This window comes from Eurosta solidaginis, chromosome 5, assembly GCF_040869045.1.
Source record: "Eurosta solidaginis isolate ZX-2024a chromosome 5, ASM4086904v1, whole genome shotgun sequence".
Classification (NCBI taxonomy): domain Eukaryota; kingdom Metazoa; phylum Arthropoda; class Insecta; order Diptera; family Tephritidae; genus Eurosta; species Eurosta solidaginis.
Window position 1 is genome coordinate 246966165 of NC_090323.1, and position 19566 is coordinate 246985730.

The following is a 19566-nucleotide window of genomic DNA, read 5'->3' on the forward strand; positions in this document are numbered from 1 at the left end:
ACTTGTACGGAGCCCGGTTTCCATTATGTGCAAGAATCGAGTTACTACTGTAATCTAACAGAAGAACAAAAAAAAAATACACGTACGACACAAAATTCTGACCAAAGCAAAGTACTAGGCGCATAAAAAAATAATAGATTCACAAGTGATCCACGAAATCCTGAAATCACATATTTTCCTGAATCGCCTTACTGCCGAATCCGTTAAAGCTCTATTAAAAAATATGAGTTAGGGGTTTTATGTATTAAAGTATCGATATACGTATATATACGTTTCAAAATAAATAAGTAAATTGATAAAAAATAAAATTAAAGCTAAGTATTTTTCACTTTAAATAATTGCCTGATTTCTTTGGTTAGTGTTACTGGGCAAGAATTTTTTTCCAACTTTCACCGATAGCTTCATGATTTCGACTGCTACGTGTAATCGCCGCTATATCGGCTGCCGGTTGAGAAACGCCATATCGAAGAATTTGTTCGAAGAACACCCTATCTCAAAATCAGTTTCAAAAACGCCCAGATAATTCGGAGTTTTTTTCATATACGCCCTTATGAGATAAGAGGTTTTCGAAACAGCAGCCTGGATTGGGTAATATTCCATTTATCAGTTGTTTTGTAAATATATGTATGTATGTAAATCGCTATATACTTTAAGTAAATGGATGTATTATTTTAAGGTTCTTGCGGCAAACCGGCTCTACAAACAATATTAAATCTATTAGCTGCACAAAACAAAAATCATAGACGAATATATCGTATGTTGTTTGGGTCGTTCCTTATACAAATAATAGGAATGGTATGAATCCATACGTGCCTACATACATATGTACATATTTAGTAGATCTGTACAGTAAAGCTGTACATCTGTGCGATTTGTTGTTGTATAGTAGTTAAGTTAACATTGTGATGGAATTCCTTGTGTAATCGAGTTTTCGAGCACAATATGACAATCGTCAAGTGGTTCAAGTATTTGTATTAGAAATGTAAGTAAATTCTTACGCCGTAGAAAACTTTCCTCTTCATACATCTCGTGCGTAACCTTAGTCATGGCCATAGGTTTGATCATACGAGTTAGCAAATGCTCACTGTAAATATTAATTTAAACGCCTAATAAAAATTCTGAAAAATCTATCTAAAGAAATAAACATTATAGTTATTATTTTATTATAAAATGTTTTTCCGAACACAACTTTCCTATTTATTGGGTTTAATAAAAAAATAATGATCCGATTTCACTTATTTTATCCAAATTTTTTTAAAAGCAATGTTTATTTCAAATTTCAATTATATTATTCAAAATTATCTGCTTATGTATGTCCGGATAGGCAATATATCTTCATAACCATATGAATTTCAAACGCGTTATATTTTCTATTGCAAGGCTTTGAGACTACTTTCCCCATCGAAAGAAGTTAACATATTCTTGTTTTATGATGACTTTCCTATAGTTGTTTTAGGACACTTTACTTTGCTTTAGACTTTTTAGGGCCTCCAAATAAACATTCACGTCTTGTTGAGAAGACAAACAGTTGTAATTGGCAATATGCCTGGCAATCAATTAGCCGATTTGGAATGTTCATCAATATGGTCGACTGGAATAAGTGGAACTCAATGAACGAAACTAGAGATATGGGGGTAGATTCAGTAAGTGGGAATTTTTTAATGTACATATTTCTTTCATACAATTAATTTGAAAAAAAAAATTTTACATTTCATAACTCACACTTACTGAACTCAGCCCATGTTGGGATATTATTTTCGGAACTGGGTGCAACTATCTTTTCGGTAAGGTAGGCTAAAACCATGTGAAGATTTATGATATTATTCTTCACTATATTTGCGCCTTAGTTGATTACCACACTATCTTGGCTACCAATTCGAAAACTCCTTCTTTCAAAACACCCTATCTCAGAGTTTGTTTCCAAAACGCCCTACATCATAGTCCTGTAGAAGACCGCTATATCTTAAAATTTGGCGTTTTTTTCAAAAGTTTGCTGAGATAAAGTCGTTTCGAAATGGCAGCCAAGACACGAGGAATATGGCTTTCAACGGTCGATAAATAAGAGGTAGTTTTTTATTCTTATCACTCTAAGGCCCGGTTTTTCAGTACAAATTCAACTCAGTTTGTCAGTTAAACTACGCTTAAATGTATTCTGCAGTTTTTCAGTCTACTTTAACTGAAGTTTAAGCTGAGCTTAAGCAACCGATCGGTGATTTTCGTTCGTTCGAAATGGCGTCTAATATACCCAACAACCATTTGGGCTTGAGTACCATTAGAGCTCATGTTGATTAATAGCATACTCCTAAAATCTCAACAGTTGTTTCGAAACAGTTGCCCAACTTGAGAATCAGCGTCCAGCAAAAGAGGGTATAAAGCGGAAAATGCTAGTACGTCAGTTGAAAAATTATAGTTCCCAAATTGGGGTTCTTTAACTAGACTCAAGTGTAAGATTCTAATACTACAGTATTTTCACGAAAATAAAATATATTTTATTTTTATTTAATTACGCTTCATAACTGCTATCAATCAGGTGTTTATTTCTCAAAATAAATAGCTGTTGGCTTGGTAGTACCACCTTGGAGATTTTTTTCAACTTCACCTCAACTCGATATCCAATGTAGGATATCAACTGGAGAAACGTGTTGAATATTCATTTGGGAACTGTACATTTCTCAAAATCTCTCAAAGGTTGGATAATAATTTGAAAATGCTAATGACGTTGGAGATCAACTCGAGAACTATAAATTTTACAAAATTTCTCATGGATTGGATAGTGATTGGAAAATGAAGTTGGATTTCGAAAACTATCTGGTTTAAGAATAACATCATATACAACATCATTATGTATATCACCTCCGGAACTAGATATATATTTCGCTGGAAAAATATATTTTAAATGTTTGCTGGGTTAACAAAATCCAGCTGTTGTCGTATCTACAAAGTATCTAGATAATAAAAAACCAATGTTGCCGTACAAAAAAGCCAACCCAAAGGCGGCCTTAAACTGTGACTGAAAAACTGCTCAGTAGTTTAACTGAAGTTTAAATTTTACTAGAGTTTCAGCAAACTTAGTTTAAGCTTAGCTTAACCAACTACTGAAAAACCGGTCCTAAGTGTTTCTTTCGATTCTGCAGCATGGAACTTATAAGAATTTACATAAAAACGAAAATACTCGTATAATTATAAAGCCTACCGCAAACTCAGACAAACGAGTAGTTGAAATTTTCCATCCTTGCCCAATTGACTGCCTGCCGCACTTATCTCATCCATCAAATGTACATAGTAACGCCAAATGGCAGATAATTCACGTCGATGTAAACTATTTCCACCACTGCCATCGCTAAACGAAGAGTCCATACTAGATGCTGAATCATCCAACTGCTGCTGTTGTTCGTGTTGTATATATTGTTCGAATTGTTCCTTAATTTTTGCTAAGAATTTTACTAAATGTATTCTAATATATTTTTTTTAATATTTCTACGTAAAGTTGCCTCACACGCGCGGAATTTCGTGTAAAGGCTATTTAAATGATATATATGTATGTACTTACTAAAATAGTCCCATATATAGAGATTTTTTCCAAAGAAACGACTTGAGCGAAATCCACATAAGAATACACGTTCCAAACATTTGACCAAACCATCATCACCGCACAGCAAATTTGTTAATGTGCCAACATCACGATCACGACTCGGCTTATAATGCCATTTAACAATTACATTGACACAATTACCCAATTGATGCTGCAACTCAGATGTGGGAACATTATCCTGACGTTGTACACTTGGACTACGAGTGCGAGGCGGAGTTTCATTGTTTAATATGGGCATTTCAGCATTTTTGTTATTAATTGAAATACGTTGACCTACAAGTAAACGTTCGGTGGAATCATCATCAACACCTTTGCCAAGCCAACGGCCACAAGGAAACCTAAAATAAAATGATTCGAGTGTATACATCTTTGAGCACATTTTTGATTATATGCTATATATGTATGTACTAACTTATATGTATGACCAGTCACTTCATTACGCATAACAACATGTTCCACCAACCATTTGTGAGATGGACCCGAATTATCATGCCCGATACGCATAGTTGTTAGTAAACCGAGATTTTTATACTGAAAAAAAAAGAAATTATAAAATAAAACTTTTTGTAAATAAAAAATTGTTGTTTGCATGTAAGAACTATTTTATAAATTGACATCTTATTATGTTTGTTTATTATGTTAGTAAATTAATTAATAACAAGTAAGGAAGGCTAAGTTCGGGTGTAACCGAACATTACATACTCAGCTGAGAGCTTTGGAGACAAAATAAGGGAAAATCACCATGTAGGAAAATGAACCTAGGGTAACCCTGGAATGTGTTTTTGACATGGGTATCAAAAGGCACGGGCATCGTGGTGTGATGGTAGCGTGATTTTTATACTTAAAAAAAAAAGATTTTTATACTGAAAAAAAAAGAAATTATAAAATAAAACTTTTTGTAAATAAAAAATTGTTGTTTGCATGTAAGAACTATTTTATAAATTGACATCTTATTATGTTTGTTTATTATGTTAGTAAATTAATTAATAACAAGTAAGGAAGGCTAAGTTCGGGTGTAACCGAACATTACATACTCAGCTGAGAGCTTTGGAGACAAAATAAGGGAAAATCACCATGTAGGAAAATGAACCTAGGGTAACCCTGGAATGTGTTTTTGACATGGGTATCAAAAGGCACGGGCATCGTGGTGTGATGGTAGCGTGCTCCGCCTACCACACCGTATGCCCTGGGTTCGCACCGGGCAAAGCAACATCAAAATTTTAGAAAGGTTTTTAAATTAGAAGAAAATTTTTCTAAGCGGGGTCGCCCCTCGGCAGTGTTTGGCAAGCGCTCCGGGTGTATTTCTGCCATGAAAATCTCTCAGTGAAAACTCATCTGCCTTGCAGATGCCGTTCGGAGTCGGCATAAAACATGTAGGTCCCGTCCGGCCAATTTGTAGGGAAAATCAAGAGGAGCACGACGCAAATTGGAAGAGAAGCTCGGAGATCTCTTCGGAGGTTATCGCGCCTTACATTTTTTTTTTATCTTAATCTAATTTAACCAAAATTTAAAATTTAAAAAAAATTAAAAATTTAAAATTTTGTAGTATTGTTTTGATATTCTTGTTTTCTAGCATCTTTTATTTATTTATTTAAATGAATCAATAAAAATGAAATGAATAAATGAAAATGAAATGAAATGGAAGGTATTAAAGAGTATTTTAAGAAGGAGTGGGCCATAGTTCTATAGGTGGACGCCATTTCGGGATATCGCCATATAAAGGTGGACCAGGGGTGACTCTAGAATCTTTTGTACGATATGTATATCAAATGAAAGGTGGTAATGAGTATTTTAAAAGGGAGTGGGCCTTAGTTCTATATTCCTGCCATGATTCCAAGGGCTTTTGATTTCGCCTTACAGAACTTTTTCATTTTATTCTACTTAATATGGCAGGTGTCAGACCCATTTTACAAAGTTTTTTCAAAAGTTATATTTTTCGTCAAAAAACCAATCCAATCACCAAGTTTCATCCCTGTTTTCGTATTTGGTATAGAATTGTGGCAGTTTTTTCATTTTTCGAAATTTTCGATATCGAAAAAGTGGGCGTGGTCATAGTCAGATTTCGCCCATTTTTAATACCAAAATAAAGTAAGTTCCGATAAGTACGTGAACTAAGTTTAGTAAAGATATATCGATTTTTGCTCAAGTTATCGTGTTAACGGCCGAGCAGAAGGACAGACGGTCGACTGTGTATAAAAACAAGCCGTGGCTTCAACCGACTTCACCCATTTTCACAGAAATCAGTTATCGTCATAGAGTCTATGCCCCTACCAAATTTCACAAGGATTGGTACATTTTTGTTCGACTTATGGCATTAAAAGTATTCTAGACAAATTAAATGAAAAAGGGCGTAGTTACGCCCATTTTGAAATTTTTCCTTTATTTTTGTATTTTGTTGCAACATATAAGTACTGGAGTTGAACGCTGACATAATGTACTTATATACTGTAAAGATATTAAATTTTTTGTTAAAATTTGACTTTTAATTTTTTTTTTAAAAGTGGGCGTGTTCGTCATCCGATTATGCTAATTTTTATTTACCACACATATAGTAACGTTCCTGCCAAACGACTGCCAAATTAAAGCTTGCAAAACTTTTAAATTACCTTCTTTTAAAAGTGGGCCGTGCCAAGCCCATTGCCCAAAATTTTACTAATTTTCTATTCTGCATCATAAAGTCAACCCGCCTACCAAGTTTCATCGCTTTATCCGTCTTTGGTAATAAAATGTCGTCCTTTTTCGGTTTTTCGAAATTTTCGATTTCGAAAAAGTGGGCGTGGTTATAGTCCGATTTCGTTCATTTTAAATAGCGATCTGAGATGAGTGCCCAGGAACTTACATACCAAATTTCATTAAGATACCTCAATATTTACTCAAGTTATCGTGTTTACGGACAGACGGACATGGCTAAATGGATTTCTTTTTTCGCCCAGATCATTTTGATATACAGAAATCTATCTCGATTAGTTTATGCCATTACGGGGTACCGTTATGCGTACAAAATTAATACACTCATTGAGCTCTGCTCAGCTGAGTATAAAAAGCATATTGTTATACATAACTATTAAAGCTATATACTCATCATTACGTACAGCCAAGTTCTAAATAATTTTTCCGGGGAGGAATAATTTTCAAATAAAACTTTATGAAAATCAGCAACAACTTCCCGAGAAAAGTTATTTAGAATCGGGCTGATATTCTTAAATATTTTGTTTTGAAGCTTACATGAAAAATAAACTCAAGTGATCCTTTCGGCACCGGCACTCGTTGCGTCTCATTCATTGTGCCCGATACAATTATCCACACATTGCTAGACGTATGATAAGAGCCATACTTACGTGATGGAAAAACCACTACACGATAAGGCAACTCTAACAGAAGGATAGACGAAACTCATAATTTTGAAAATATAATAGAAATAACAAGTTGTAAACTTCTTACTCGTTGTCGGATACGTATTGGTAAATGAAAAATAATCAACGGTATTGAGTGTGAGTATATGATATAAGAACTGTTCCTTTTCTTCTTCGCAACGTAGAAACGCATTACGTTTATATAGTGAACGCAACAAAGATTCCTCAGAGAGCAGAGTTCTGAAATGACGGGACAGCAATTTCTTCTCCAGTGATAGCCGCACCCATGCTCGCGTGTAACCGATATGCGTTTTTATGTCTGCCATTGCTAATACATTTCTAAAGAAATTCAAATATGTAATAATATCTAATAGTATGTGTACTAGGGCGGGTCGATTTAAAAATCGCTCATTGCTCTGTGAAAATCGTATTCTAGGGATCAAAATAAGAAACTTTGCCGAAGGAACCATACCTCTAAAACGAATTCTGGTGTCCCCCAATTTGGGTCGAACTTTTGGGTAGGGGCAAATTTTGAAAAATCCCAGTTTGACCCAATTAGAGTGCTCCAATCGAGTCCAAATGTATGACCGACCCCCACTAACTTTGGAGGCCCGACCCACCGATGCCAGTGGCACACCCCCTGGAACCCCCCTGGGGGTTCACCATACAAACATTTCAAAAAATCGCCGGTTTTGCACTTTACATGAAAAAATCAGCTAAATGGCTATGTTTTTTCTTTATTTTTATTTATTTATTTATAATGATATTTATTATTTTAGTTATAATAATATCTATTTTTTCTCTTAAGAAATTTATTTAGTCAGAACATATGTAAATGAAAAAATTAATTTATGTGAGTTATAGAAAAGAAACTAAAAAAAATTATTGTTTGAAGTCTTTTTTACTTTCAAGTCTGGGAAATTTCGCACGGCTCTCTAATGCCGTCGCCATAACAGCCTCTACATTTTCCGGTATAACCCGTTTGGAAACGCTAGCTAGCAATTGAACATGTCGTTCCGTTCCTTGTATGTGTGATGGAATTTTTGGATCATTAAACGGTGGATCATCTTGATTTAAATATTCTTTCAATGTATCGTACGGAATGCTTCGCGTGAATGGTGGTTCAAATACGATATTTATATCATTCAAATTGATCATTTCCGTATAGCTTGTGCAATTAAAGTTTATATCTGGTTTTTTATAAACTCTAAGTTCCATTGGCTCGTCAACATCGGTTCGATAGCGTAGACTTTTCTTGATGGCACAGTCACGCTTTTCTTTGCTATCATCAAACAACATTGATAACAAGATATTTTCCGAATGCGCATAATATGAATTATCTTTAATTACTTGATTGACAATTTTGCGTAAACGAGGTTCTAGAAATCGTGACCAACCAATGAACTTGAAAAATAATGAACTGCCGTACACGACAGAGCTGTAATACTTGATATTGAAGCACATTGGCACATAACATTTAATTATAAATTCAACCAGAATTCTTAAATTTGCATCTGGATTTTCCGTTGTCACATATAATCGCAATAATCTAGCGGCCTTGATGAGCCACCGAGAATGTACAATTTTCCCTGGTTTGATGTTAGCCAGATCCACCGGAACCACGCCGCTAGAAATTGCATGGGCCATGTCGTATAAGTACTTCAAGTCGGTGGAAAATTCAATTTTTTCTGGAGCAGGGGGCAACTCAATTTTCTGGAAGCCGTCCACCACCTGAAAATATATAATAATAAAATAATTAAAAATGGTTGACAATTATAATAAATGAGTAATAGCAATAACTTACCGGAAGAGTTTCACAAGTTTCGATTTGACGGCTCAGTTTTCCGGTTGCCGATCTTGGTCCAGTGTTGGTTGATATATCCAAAGCTTCAAACAAATGCCGAAACGGAAGTTCGTTGAAGTATAGAAGGCAAACGAACCAATGCAATGGTCTTTTCAACAGCAATTAGAATCGTCGTATAATTCAACCGTGTGGGCCAGTGTTTGTTGGCTCACCGTCAGTGCATATTCAAATTAATGCATCCAGTGATATATTTTTATCGTTGAAAAAACCATTTAATTTGGTTGTTTTGTATTCAGCGGTTTCATGTTCCAGTCTTACGTAATCAATCAATTCAGAATTTGGTTATCTCAAAATAACAAGATGAGGTTCTTTTACCATCCTAGTATGATACTTCTCATCAATTTTATCTATCGTTAAAGTATCATCTTTTCTGCCATAGAATGAAAACGCTAACAAATTGGTATCATCTAACCGTTTGCGAAGCACTTCTTGTCTGCATTTCTCTTTTTCTCTGCGAACTTTCGATTTATCCATGATGAGAGGTTTCCCATGCTTATCTTTAATTTTAAAATCTTGCAAAAGAGCGGTTCCCAATGCTGATGCTACTCTGTCAGGCACACCAAATCTGTCACATACCAAGGCAAAGTTAAAACAATCGTATCTCTCTGTGTATTGTGAACTTGTGCTTCTATCCATATCTTCTTGAACCGATGGCGGTGCGTATGTTGAATCATCGGGATCTTGGTATGTTGGCATTGATGACATAGACGTTGCTCCTTGCTCTTCAGTTTCCATCATAAATGCATCCATTGTTAGTCTTCTCTGATTATATTGATCGTGCATGAACTCTTTGAGGCGTTCGGGAACCCAGCCGCATGCACATGGAGCTGGCTTCAAATCGCATTTACATGTTCCAATGTAAAAAATTGTTTCCAGAGATTTTACATACTCTGTAAATTGTTGGGTGTTGCTTCTTCTCTTGATTTCCTCTTGATACTTCTCAAGCAATTTATTCAATTTATTGAATACACTTTTTTCAGCATTATTTCCATACCAAGTTTTTCCCAAATTGCAATCAACTTATCTTGTACTTGAATAGTGAATGATTTATGGGAAAACTTTTTTTGTTCTGTTTTAGCACGTTCGCTTAAGTAAAAATAATATCCCAAGATATCCAGATGGGTTGGTAAATTAAGATTAGTTAAATCAATAGACACACCAAAAACAGTAACATCATGCTTGGCTATATGACTCATTGGGTTTTCGATAGTTGTTGATGTAGTTGCTTCATCTTGCGGTGTAGAGGATGGTGGATTCAATGTAAACTTTTTGATTTGGAATGGTCACTTCACTTATTATTTTTTTTTTAAATATTTTTTTATCTGAAATTAGCACTTCACACTTTGAGTTCTTCACAACGACTTAATGCATTCACAAAAACTGTTGCGTTATATATGGTCTATGAGACGAGGTAATAAGAATGAAATGGTAATTTCAATTCTACATGCTGTGTCTTGTGGTGGCTTAAAAAAAACAACACAAGCAATTTTACGATCTGCAATTGTGTCACAGTGATACCTTAATTTTTTAAAACGGTTGAATAAAAAACCCACACAACTATGTTTACGACATGCAAATGCATCACAGTGATGCCTTGGTTTTAAAAGGGTTGTAAAAACGCTACTTTCTAATAATTTTTTTTAATTTCTTTTCTATTACTAAGTTAAATTAATTTTTTCATTTACATATGTTCTGACTAAATAAATTTCTAAAGAGAAAAATAAACTCCAAAAAGAAAAAAACATAGGCATTTCGCTGATTTTTTCATGTAAAGTGCAAAACCGGCGATTTTTTGAAATGTCTGTATGGTGAACTCCCAGGGGGGTTCCAAGGGTTTGCCACTGGCATCGGTGGGTCGGGCCTCCAAAGTTAGTAGGGGTCGGTCATACATTTGGACTCGATTGGAGCACTCTAAATGGGTCAAAGTGGGATTTTTCAAAATTTGCCCCTACCCAAAAGTTCGACCCAAATTGGGGGACACCAGAATTCGTTTTAGAGGTATGGTTCCTTCGGCAAAGTTTCTTATTTTGATCCCTAGAATATGATTTTCACAGAGCAATGCGCGATTTTTTTGCCTCCCCACAAATCGACCCGGCCTAATGTGTACTCAATAAATTTGAAACAATTTTTGTAGTGCCAGCAGTTTCTAATGCCGGATTATATAAACGCTTTGGTCGTATTGAAACGTTTTGACATACTCAGTTGCAACTGAAATGTGCATCTCCATTTTATCTCTACACTATTCTTCACTTCTTTTACCGAAAAGTGTGTGTGTCCACGATTCATCACAACCGATTCAGCTATACGTTATGACCAACTCCTCATGGATCTAGGGGGTGGGAGGGCAGTATGGCCTAGAAGGTCGCATCTGGTCATAACAAATCGTTCCCGCGATGGTCGGGCTTGGTACCGGAACGTACCGGATCTGCATCCGGCGAAGGACCATCAACATCGATAACACTCCCAAGGCCTTCGGTGAGTGTCCTTATCGCTACAACAACAACAACAACACTAACAGAGGTCGTGTCTCCGCTATTAAGCACGAACCGTTTTGTTGCGAGTTATTTAACCACTGCCGCGAGTCTTCAATAATTGCTGCTAGGTTGGTCTTCTTAACATAATTTAAGTGATAATAAGCGTTTTTTACCGCAAATGTAGATATACATATATACGGCTAACAATGAAATGACTTGCCGCTACCCTGGCTTTGAAGCGAGCAAAATGTTCATGTTTGAACATATATATATCCGTCCTCACTATTAAGTTAGAATTTATCGCAATACAGATGCGTAAGAGCTGTGGTACAATCATCGTCAATTGACCGTTGCTGAGCAAGTAAGGTCAGTCATCCCTCCTTGACAAACAGCTGGTGCCAAATGAGAGCTCCAATGGAGCTGAAATCTTTCTAAACTCTTATTTAGTACTTAATTTTAACTATGTAATTACTCACTTGACATCAAATTCCAATGATTCAGGTAATGGGCAGAGTTGTTCCAGGCCCACAAATTTATTACGATCACGGGAACGGCTACGATTTGGACTGGGTGGTTTATCGATATCCGTTTGGAATGTAGACAAATCTAGTAATACAATATATATATGTATATAGATATAATAGAACTTTTTTAATTAACACCTTTCCCAGTTTAAGTTAAGGAATTTACAATTCAGATCAGAAAAGTAAAATTCAAGTTCAGATAATTACTATTGAAATTAAATTTAAAGTTTCTGAACTTAAATGGTAAATTTCTGAACTTAAACTGGAAAAAATGTAGACTTTTTCTCAAAACTTTCGTATGGGTTTAAAAAACAAAGCTGTTACAAAGTGAGTAAATAAGAATAGATCGCAACTTGGAAGAGAATAGGCCACAAGCAAAAAGGAATAAATGGTTTTCAAAGTTGTACATCTTTCACATAGAGAATTATGTAGTTAAGTTTTCTAAATTTTTTGGGTTCCATCGTGTTACAGAGACAAAAGAAAAATTAAAGTTGCCCCACAAAGCGGTGTGTCAATTTTTATAAGGCAATACGTGGGCTTTGATCTTCTTTCTTCTTTGCATCGTCCAACGCATTTCTTGGATGGCGGTTTTGGGAACCAGCATGAACACTAGCAACAACATCAGCACTGAAATCCAGCGAAGAATCAATCTTGCCAATAAATGCTACTTTGGACTAGGTAGGCAATTGAAAAGTAAAGTCCTCTCTCGGCGAACGAAAATCATACTCTACAAGTCACTTATCGTACCCGCCCTGCTATATGGGGCAGAAGCATGGACCGTGACAACAGCAGATGAAGCGGCTTTGGGAGTGTTCGAGAGAAAAGTTCTTCGAAAGATTTATGGACCTCTACGCGTTGGCGATGGCGAGTACCGAAGAAGATTTAATGATGAGCTGTACGAGGTATACGCAGACATCCACATAGTCCAGCGAATTAAAACGCAGCGGCTGCGCTGGCTAGGCCAAGTTATGCGAATGAAAGATGATGCTCCGGCCAAGAAAGTGTTTCTATCGGAACCCGCCTATGGAAGCAGAGGTAGAGGGCGACCCCCGTTGGAAGGACCAGGTGGAAAACGATTTAAACTCCCTTGGTGTAACCAACTGGCGCCGGTGGGCGGAGCAAAGGAGCGACTGGCGCGCATTGTTGGACGGCAATAACCGTTTAGACGGTTAAGCGCCAATTAAGTTAGTAAGTAATACGTGGGCTTTATTTGGAGCAACACTAAACAAACCGAACTGGCGCGTTTTGCTAAAATAAATTTTTATTTCGAAATGTTTTTTTTTTTTTTTTTGATTTTTTGCAATACGAACCGATTTTGAATTTTTAGTGTTGCTTAAAATAAAGAGTATTTGTTCCCCTAAAAAAATTTATATAAATATTTTTTTTGGGCTTTGAAACTCTAGCGTGATGGAACCCTAAAGTTTTAAATACAAAAAAACACATGAAATTTGAAATTGCCCGTAATGCAAAAGTTTTCAAAAGTTGAAAAAAAAAACTAATTGGTCGTTCTATATCAGATTTGCAGTCGATGTCGCAAATTTCCATGAGCTATTTTATTTAATGTTGCTTATCGAAAATGAATCGAAACTTATTTTTTATTTCGCTCAAAAAATTTTTTTCCGCTGAGTTACGATTTTTCAACTTAGGATGAACTGCCGTTTTTGCACTGGCAGTCGCGTTTTAAAACTCCAATAACTCGAAAACCATGCATCGTAGAAAAAAATCTTCTGAAGGTAAAAAGAAGAATTTTCTTTCTTCTTTCTAATGCTCTTCTTTTCCTTCCGATAAACATACTGCAATGTCGTGATGGCATCTGAAGTGGATCTCGAGCTATAGAGTTTAAAAGAACATCATATCATGTTTGGGTACATTCTTTATCAAAAACAAAAAACATTTTAACAGCAATATATCGGCACTCTGATGTTTGCTGATGCACCTTGCATGTATGTACTAACAATATTTTGACGAATATTAGCATCACTAAGCTGCTACTAAATAAATGTACAACAACAAAAACATGAAGCAGCCACTCTTATGTACATGTACACATTAAAGCTAGCAACACTTATGTTCTTCGGCGCCAGCTATCTCACACACACAGATGTAATCATCAGCCGAAGTTCTTACTCTCACATACACACGCATATAACTAATTACCAAGCAGGAGATACAAGAGTTCTAGAAGGTGAAACGTCTAGACCTTTGGAGAAATATGCGGACGAAGCAACAGAGTATAAAAGCAGCGCAAAATCACTGGAAACTGTCGGTAAGGCAGTGGAAAATAAAAATTTAGAATTTTTATGAGCATACTTTTCAACCTAAATTCAAATGTCAAATTTCAAAAACAAAAACATTGATTTTTCAATATTGTATATGTTTTTTTTTTTTTTTTATATGCAAATAAATGGCTCTTGTTCATTCAATTTAAGTGAATCGTAGATCATAGAGCTGCGATTAAGGTCCGATCGATTGTACGTGATGGTGAGCTCAATTTTGTTCAAGTTGACGTTGGCGACACAAGAATTGGATCCTTCTCAAATATGGACCGCAATCTGAACATATTTGACAGCCAAGTGCACTAATTGGCCTAAATTAGTTATTGGAGGCGTACCAACATCACAGTATTGAATTTGAGATTGTGGAAAAGGTCATTGTGCACGTGCTCCACTATGTCCGGAAAAAAGCCATATAAATGGAGACACTGCATTTTTTGAACTGTTATCTTGGGATAGGTACTTACCGCGGACCCTAATTGACATCTGTTCTTTTTAAGCGTGAAAACGCATCAAAAATACCAAATTTCCCGTATTGTTATTATTTTCTTAACAGAAATAAACAATTTAGATTTTCAAATCAACTCGCACAGTTTCGACAGCTTTTACCTAAATCATTGCAGTGCTGGAAAGTTCCGGTGGAATATTAGTTTGGGTACCTAAAATTTGGGCGAACTCGCACCCAGCCTAAGCACGCTATTGGTTGTGAAGTATAATTGTACTACTTCCAAAGTAGTCAAAGAAAGACCATTTTGCAATACAGAATATTGGAGTGATTTATTCAACAGTTTAGCGATTCGAACGTTAGCAGAAGGTTTCAAATAAGCGGAGTTACCCAAAATTAGTTGCAATATGTTAAATTGGAGAGAAAAAAGGTACTCAAGTAAAAGAGCATTTTCAGCGTATGGACCGTGCATGCATGCTCTTTTAAATTCTATGTCGCATAGTCATAGTCAAAATAGAATAAATAGGTTTTAAATTTAACTGCAGCTTTTTGACGGGTAACTCATAGAAAATTACTATGCGAACAAGTGCCGAAGACTTCATACCTTTCATGAATGGGATTGAACAATAATCTTATCCCATTCGTAATATCTAAATAATCGGCTGTATAAGATATGAAATATATAGTGAACAGATGTACATACCCAAACGATTATTAAGATAAATATAAAAAAAAGGTAGGTTCTTTGTGTGAGGGTGCAAAGTTTCACGTTTTTTGTGGTCTGCATGTAAAAACTATGACTACGAATCACGTATTTCAACAATATATGACGTAAACGGAAGTATTTGATGAAATTTGAAGCTTCTAGCTGTTAAAAAGGGGTAGAAATGACAGTTTATATGAGGAATATAGTATACCGCTCTCTATGATTTTTTCAGACAACAATATTTGCTATATACGAAAGCATATGGTGAAATTTGAAAGTTCTAGCTGTTAAAATGGGACAGAAATTACGAACACTTTCTTATCTGAACAATCGGTTGTATGGGACATATACTATATATACAACTGATCTATACAATTTTTTTTCAGACATCAATGAATGCCCTATAAGTAGGCATTCAGTGAAATTTGAAGCCCCTAGCTGTTAAAATAACACTACGGACTCATTCCGTCTATGTGAGGTCCTCATGGAACGGCCAGTTCAACCTAGCTGTTAAAAAGGGACAGTAATTGCGGAAATCTTCTTATCTAAACAATCGGTTGTAAGGGATATATGCTATATATACGACCGATCTCATCCATTTGTCGAAATGGTGTAGAAATTGCGAAAAGTTTCTTATCTGAATAATCGGTTGTAGGGGACATATCCTATATATACAACCGATCTCTTCGATTTTTTCGGACAACAATACTTGCTATTTACGAAAGCATATGGTGAAGTTTGAAGCTTCAATGAAATAAATTGAGGAAGTTATGACAAAAATCCTCTTTTCTGAAAAATCAGTTGTATGGGGGATAGTATATGTTACAGTGGTCCGATCCAGCCGGTTCCGACAAATGTCCAATCGGACACCTAAATATCACGAAACTTTATCAATATAGCTCAGAAATTGAGGGACTAGTTTGCATTTAAACAGACAGACGGAGATGGCTAAATCAACTCGGCTCGTCATCCTGATCATTTTGGTATACTTATTGGTGGGCCTATCTCTTCTCCTTTAAGGACTTACACTTTTGAGATTTGTGACAAACTTAATACACCATTTCATTATAATGAAAGATATAAAAGGGCCCAAGCTTAAAAAAATTTATTTGTTATAAGCAGTTTCACTTATAGTGAAAATTAAAAAAAAAATTAATAGAGTATTAGAAAGAAAATCCTACTTTTTACCTTCAGAAGATTTTTATCTACGATGTATGGGTTTCGAGTTTTTGGAGTTCCAAAACGCGAATGTCATTGCTAAGAAGGCAGTTCATCCAAAATTTAAAAAATCGTAACTCCGCCAAAAAAATCTTTGAGCGAAACAAGAAAAAATTTATCGATTCATTTTCGATAAGGAACATAAAAAATATCTCCGTTCATACATACATACATATTTTGGTAACTTTTTTGCACAATGACAACATTTTCAAAAACTTTGACGATTTATGGAGATATAAAGGTTTTTTGAGTGGGAAGATTTGTCGTGAAAAGTCACATATATGAAATGTATGTACATTTTAATTTATTTACTTCTTCTTAAACAATCATGTACTAAAAATACTCACAATCCATGCGCTTGCGCATTACATTCCAAGCAAGTGCTAAAGTGTTGGGAAATTATTTCTTGTTATAATAAAACAATTTTTAAAGTATTTTTCAATAACATACCTGGTGTTGTGCTTGCGTAACTACCGCTACCAATTTTGTTCCCGCCTAATGTTTTGGTTGTTGCATTTGTTAAAGTTGTTGGTGTCGCACCAATGTTATTCGCACGCGCATCCTGTAATTCCAAATAGGATTGCAAATGACACCATAACGCCGATTTACCTTGCTTGGACTGCAGGCCATGAGACCAAATTTTCTCTAATAAATCACATAAGGATGCAATTAATGTATTCTCCTCAACACCATCACCTTTGAGGCCTAAAGCAACAGCTTCGGTACCCATTTTTTCCAACAACATGCGTTTTGTTTTCGATTTTATGTCCTGCAAATGAAGAATGGAATTATAAAATTAATCTTGGAAAAAACTATAGTAACACTCAAAGCTCCTCGAGGTTTTCACAGTTATAAGGCATAGCAGCTTGAATGTTATTATTATTTAATTCAACTCACCTTGAGTAAACGTTCCACAAAAGTCCAATTCGCCTGTGCCAACAATGCCGGACTCACCTCCAAGGTGGACAGATTTGCTGATAAGCGATTAAGCGCATTCGTTGATTTCTGATCTATTGATATTTCTCTTGCACGCCATTTATTACCATTCTTAACACGTCGTAAGCTGTTGCCTCTGTAAGTGTAAAACACCCGCGGCGGGAGAGAGACAAACAGGAAAGGAAGAAAAGAGAAGAGAAAAAATGCGCGAAATTGTGGCAGCGTTTTTTTTAAGTTAGTAGGAAAATATTAATTATGTAAACAATGGAATGAGTTAATGTTTATTTCAAAATTAAAAAAAAAAAAATTTTCTAAAATTTAAATTGTATAGTAAAAATATCTACACTGAATACCATATTTTTACAACTTAAATTCATGTAAAAAATTTTAAAATAATAAATTTTTACATTTCAAAGCAAATATATACACGATGTATGACGTCAAAAAAGTTGAAAATCTGCATTCCGCTTTTGAGCTTATGTAAGTGCGAAGTTAAAAAAAAATTTATATATGGCTCGACTAGAGGGTGTCGGACAGTGTCGCGAAGCGGCCAAAAGTCAAAAAAGTTCATCATAGATATTTTTATAAAACTTTGACAAACGATGGGGAATACATACATTAAATCATTTCGAGCATAATTTTTAATGATACGACTTGCGCGCTTTTATCGGGACTTCCTTAAACCTGGAATTTTTTTCATTGATAATTTTGCCCACGGTTTTTTATCAAAAGGGTCACTGAAACAAACTTAAATTCAAAGCTTGTTAGTAAATGTAAATATCTGAAATGAGTTTTTTATTATATGTATTTGGAAGTTTTCCATACATGGCAACCCTACTTTTTTATTTATTCATCGATCAGGTGATGAGTACCGTTACTTTTTATAAGTGGGAAAAATTAAGTGAGTTTTTATTCGAAGTTAAAAGTTTACAAGAGAACAAAAAAAACTTATCCCAACTCCATCCCAATTTTTGGATATATTGTCACAAGTAATGTTAGCTCAAAATTAAGACTACTGAGAATGTGCGCTAGGTTGCGATAATATGAAATGTTATAATTTTGTATAAGCTTGTGACAAAGGACAAAATTGAATTTAAATATATTAAAGGTATTGTTAAATTTCTAAATAGAAACACAAAAGAAATTATTATCTACTTATTCATGTTTTATTTGCAATCGAGGGCAGGATAAACGTTAGTAGCATGCATATTGAAACCGAATAAGAGCGTGAATGAGACTTCGTTTTAAAATATTGCATTATCCACTTTTTCCCAAAACATATTTATTTTTGTGGGCGTGTTTAAGGCTCGATCTCTACGAAATTTCACTTGTTGACTTTTCAGGTTAGCACAAATGTATGTACCAAGTCCCACTTGTATAGGGGGCGTCCAGTCGTCCAATTTTGATTATATTAAAAAAAAAATTTTTATCTACAGTAAGTGAAGATTCCATGATGAACTACAGCGAAATGGCACCACGACAAGTAGTTTTGGCCGTGCTTATGTATATGGGATCGCGACACTGTGTCGGTTTTAGGAAAACGTCCGTAAAAACTGAAAGTGCCCAGATAGGCTAATCATTTCTTCGTATGAAATGTGTCTTCAGTGAATACCTATACAATATTGTATAACACTGACAGAAAAACGCTGGTATAAATCAACCGAATCAGACATTTTTTTTAATTGAAAAACTTTTTTCTAAAGGTTTGATCTTGCTGTTCTCAGGGCTTGAACACAGGTTTTTCTGTGTGGTAGGTATATCACCCTACCATTACACCACGGAGGCAACACCGAAACAGCGTTATCTTTATCTATCAAAAATCTTTGTTTATAATATTGACTGTTTTTCGCTGTTGACAAGTCCTTTTAACAGAAAAATCAGTGAGATTGATTGAACACTTGTTATTTTACTAGTATCATTTCTTCCGGTGCAACTGTTGAAATCGATGATCAAATAGATTTTGAAGAAAAACTAATCTCCCTGTTTACTAGGTACTGAACAAACATTTTTTTCAGTTTTTGAAATCGGCGAGAAGTAAGAACGCAAAACCGGCAGCACATTTTCAACTTTGTTAGTGATATGCTGTAATATACAGTGAAGTATTATGTGCATTGCTGCATATATTTAGGTACGTTGATAATAGCTGTGTTTTTTTTTTTACATCTATAGACGTTTACGCTT

General features: G+C 35.2%; 1 protein-coding gene across 10 annotated transcripts in view; it reads right to left on the reverse strand.

The window, feature by feature from the left end:
* Positions 1 to 228: 228 nt before the first annotated feature.
* pns (pinstripe) overlaps positions 229 to 19566 on the reverse strand; it is a 55865-nt gene continuing 36527 nt past the window's right edge. For 6 of the 10 annotated variants that reach the window (XM_067789414.1, XM_067789412.1, XM_067789405.1 and 3 more), the window contains 10 exons: positions 17347 to 17521; positions 16900 to 17218; positions 16797 to 16832; positions 11760 to 11889; positions 7034 to 7284; positions 6818 to 6963; positions 4005 to 4123; positions 3551 to 3930; positions 3194 to 3431; positions 229 to 1084 (listed from right to left, as the gene is read on the reverse strand). In XM_067789414.1, the coding sequence (XP_067645515.1) occupies positions 895 to 1084; positions 3194 to 3431; positions 3551 to 3930; positions 4005 to 4123; positions 6818 to 6963; positions 7034 to 7284; positions 11760 to 11889; positions 16797 to 16832; positions 16900 to 17218; positions 17347 to 17521 (1984 nt within the window). In that variant the 3' untranslated portion in view covers positions 229 to 894. Of the gene's footprint in view, positions 1085 to 1157; positions 1592 to 3193; positions 3432 to 3550; positions 3931 to 4004; positions 4124 to 6817; positions 6964 to 7033; positions 7285 to 11759; positions 11890 to 16796; positions 16833 to 16899; positions 17219 to 17346; positions 17522 to 19566 lie in introns of those variants that run through there. The other 4 variants (XM_067789408.1, XM_067789409.1, XM_067789407.1 and 1 more) reach the window with 4 other exon arrangements.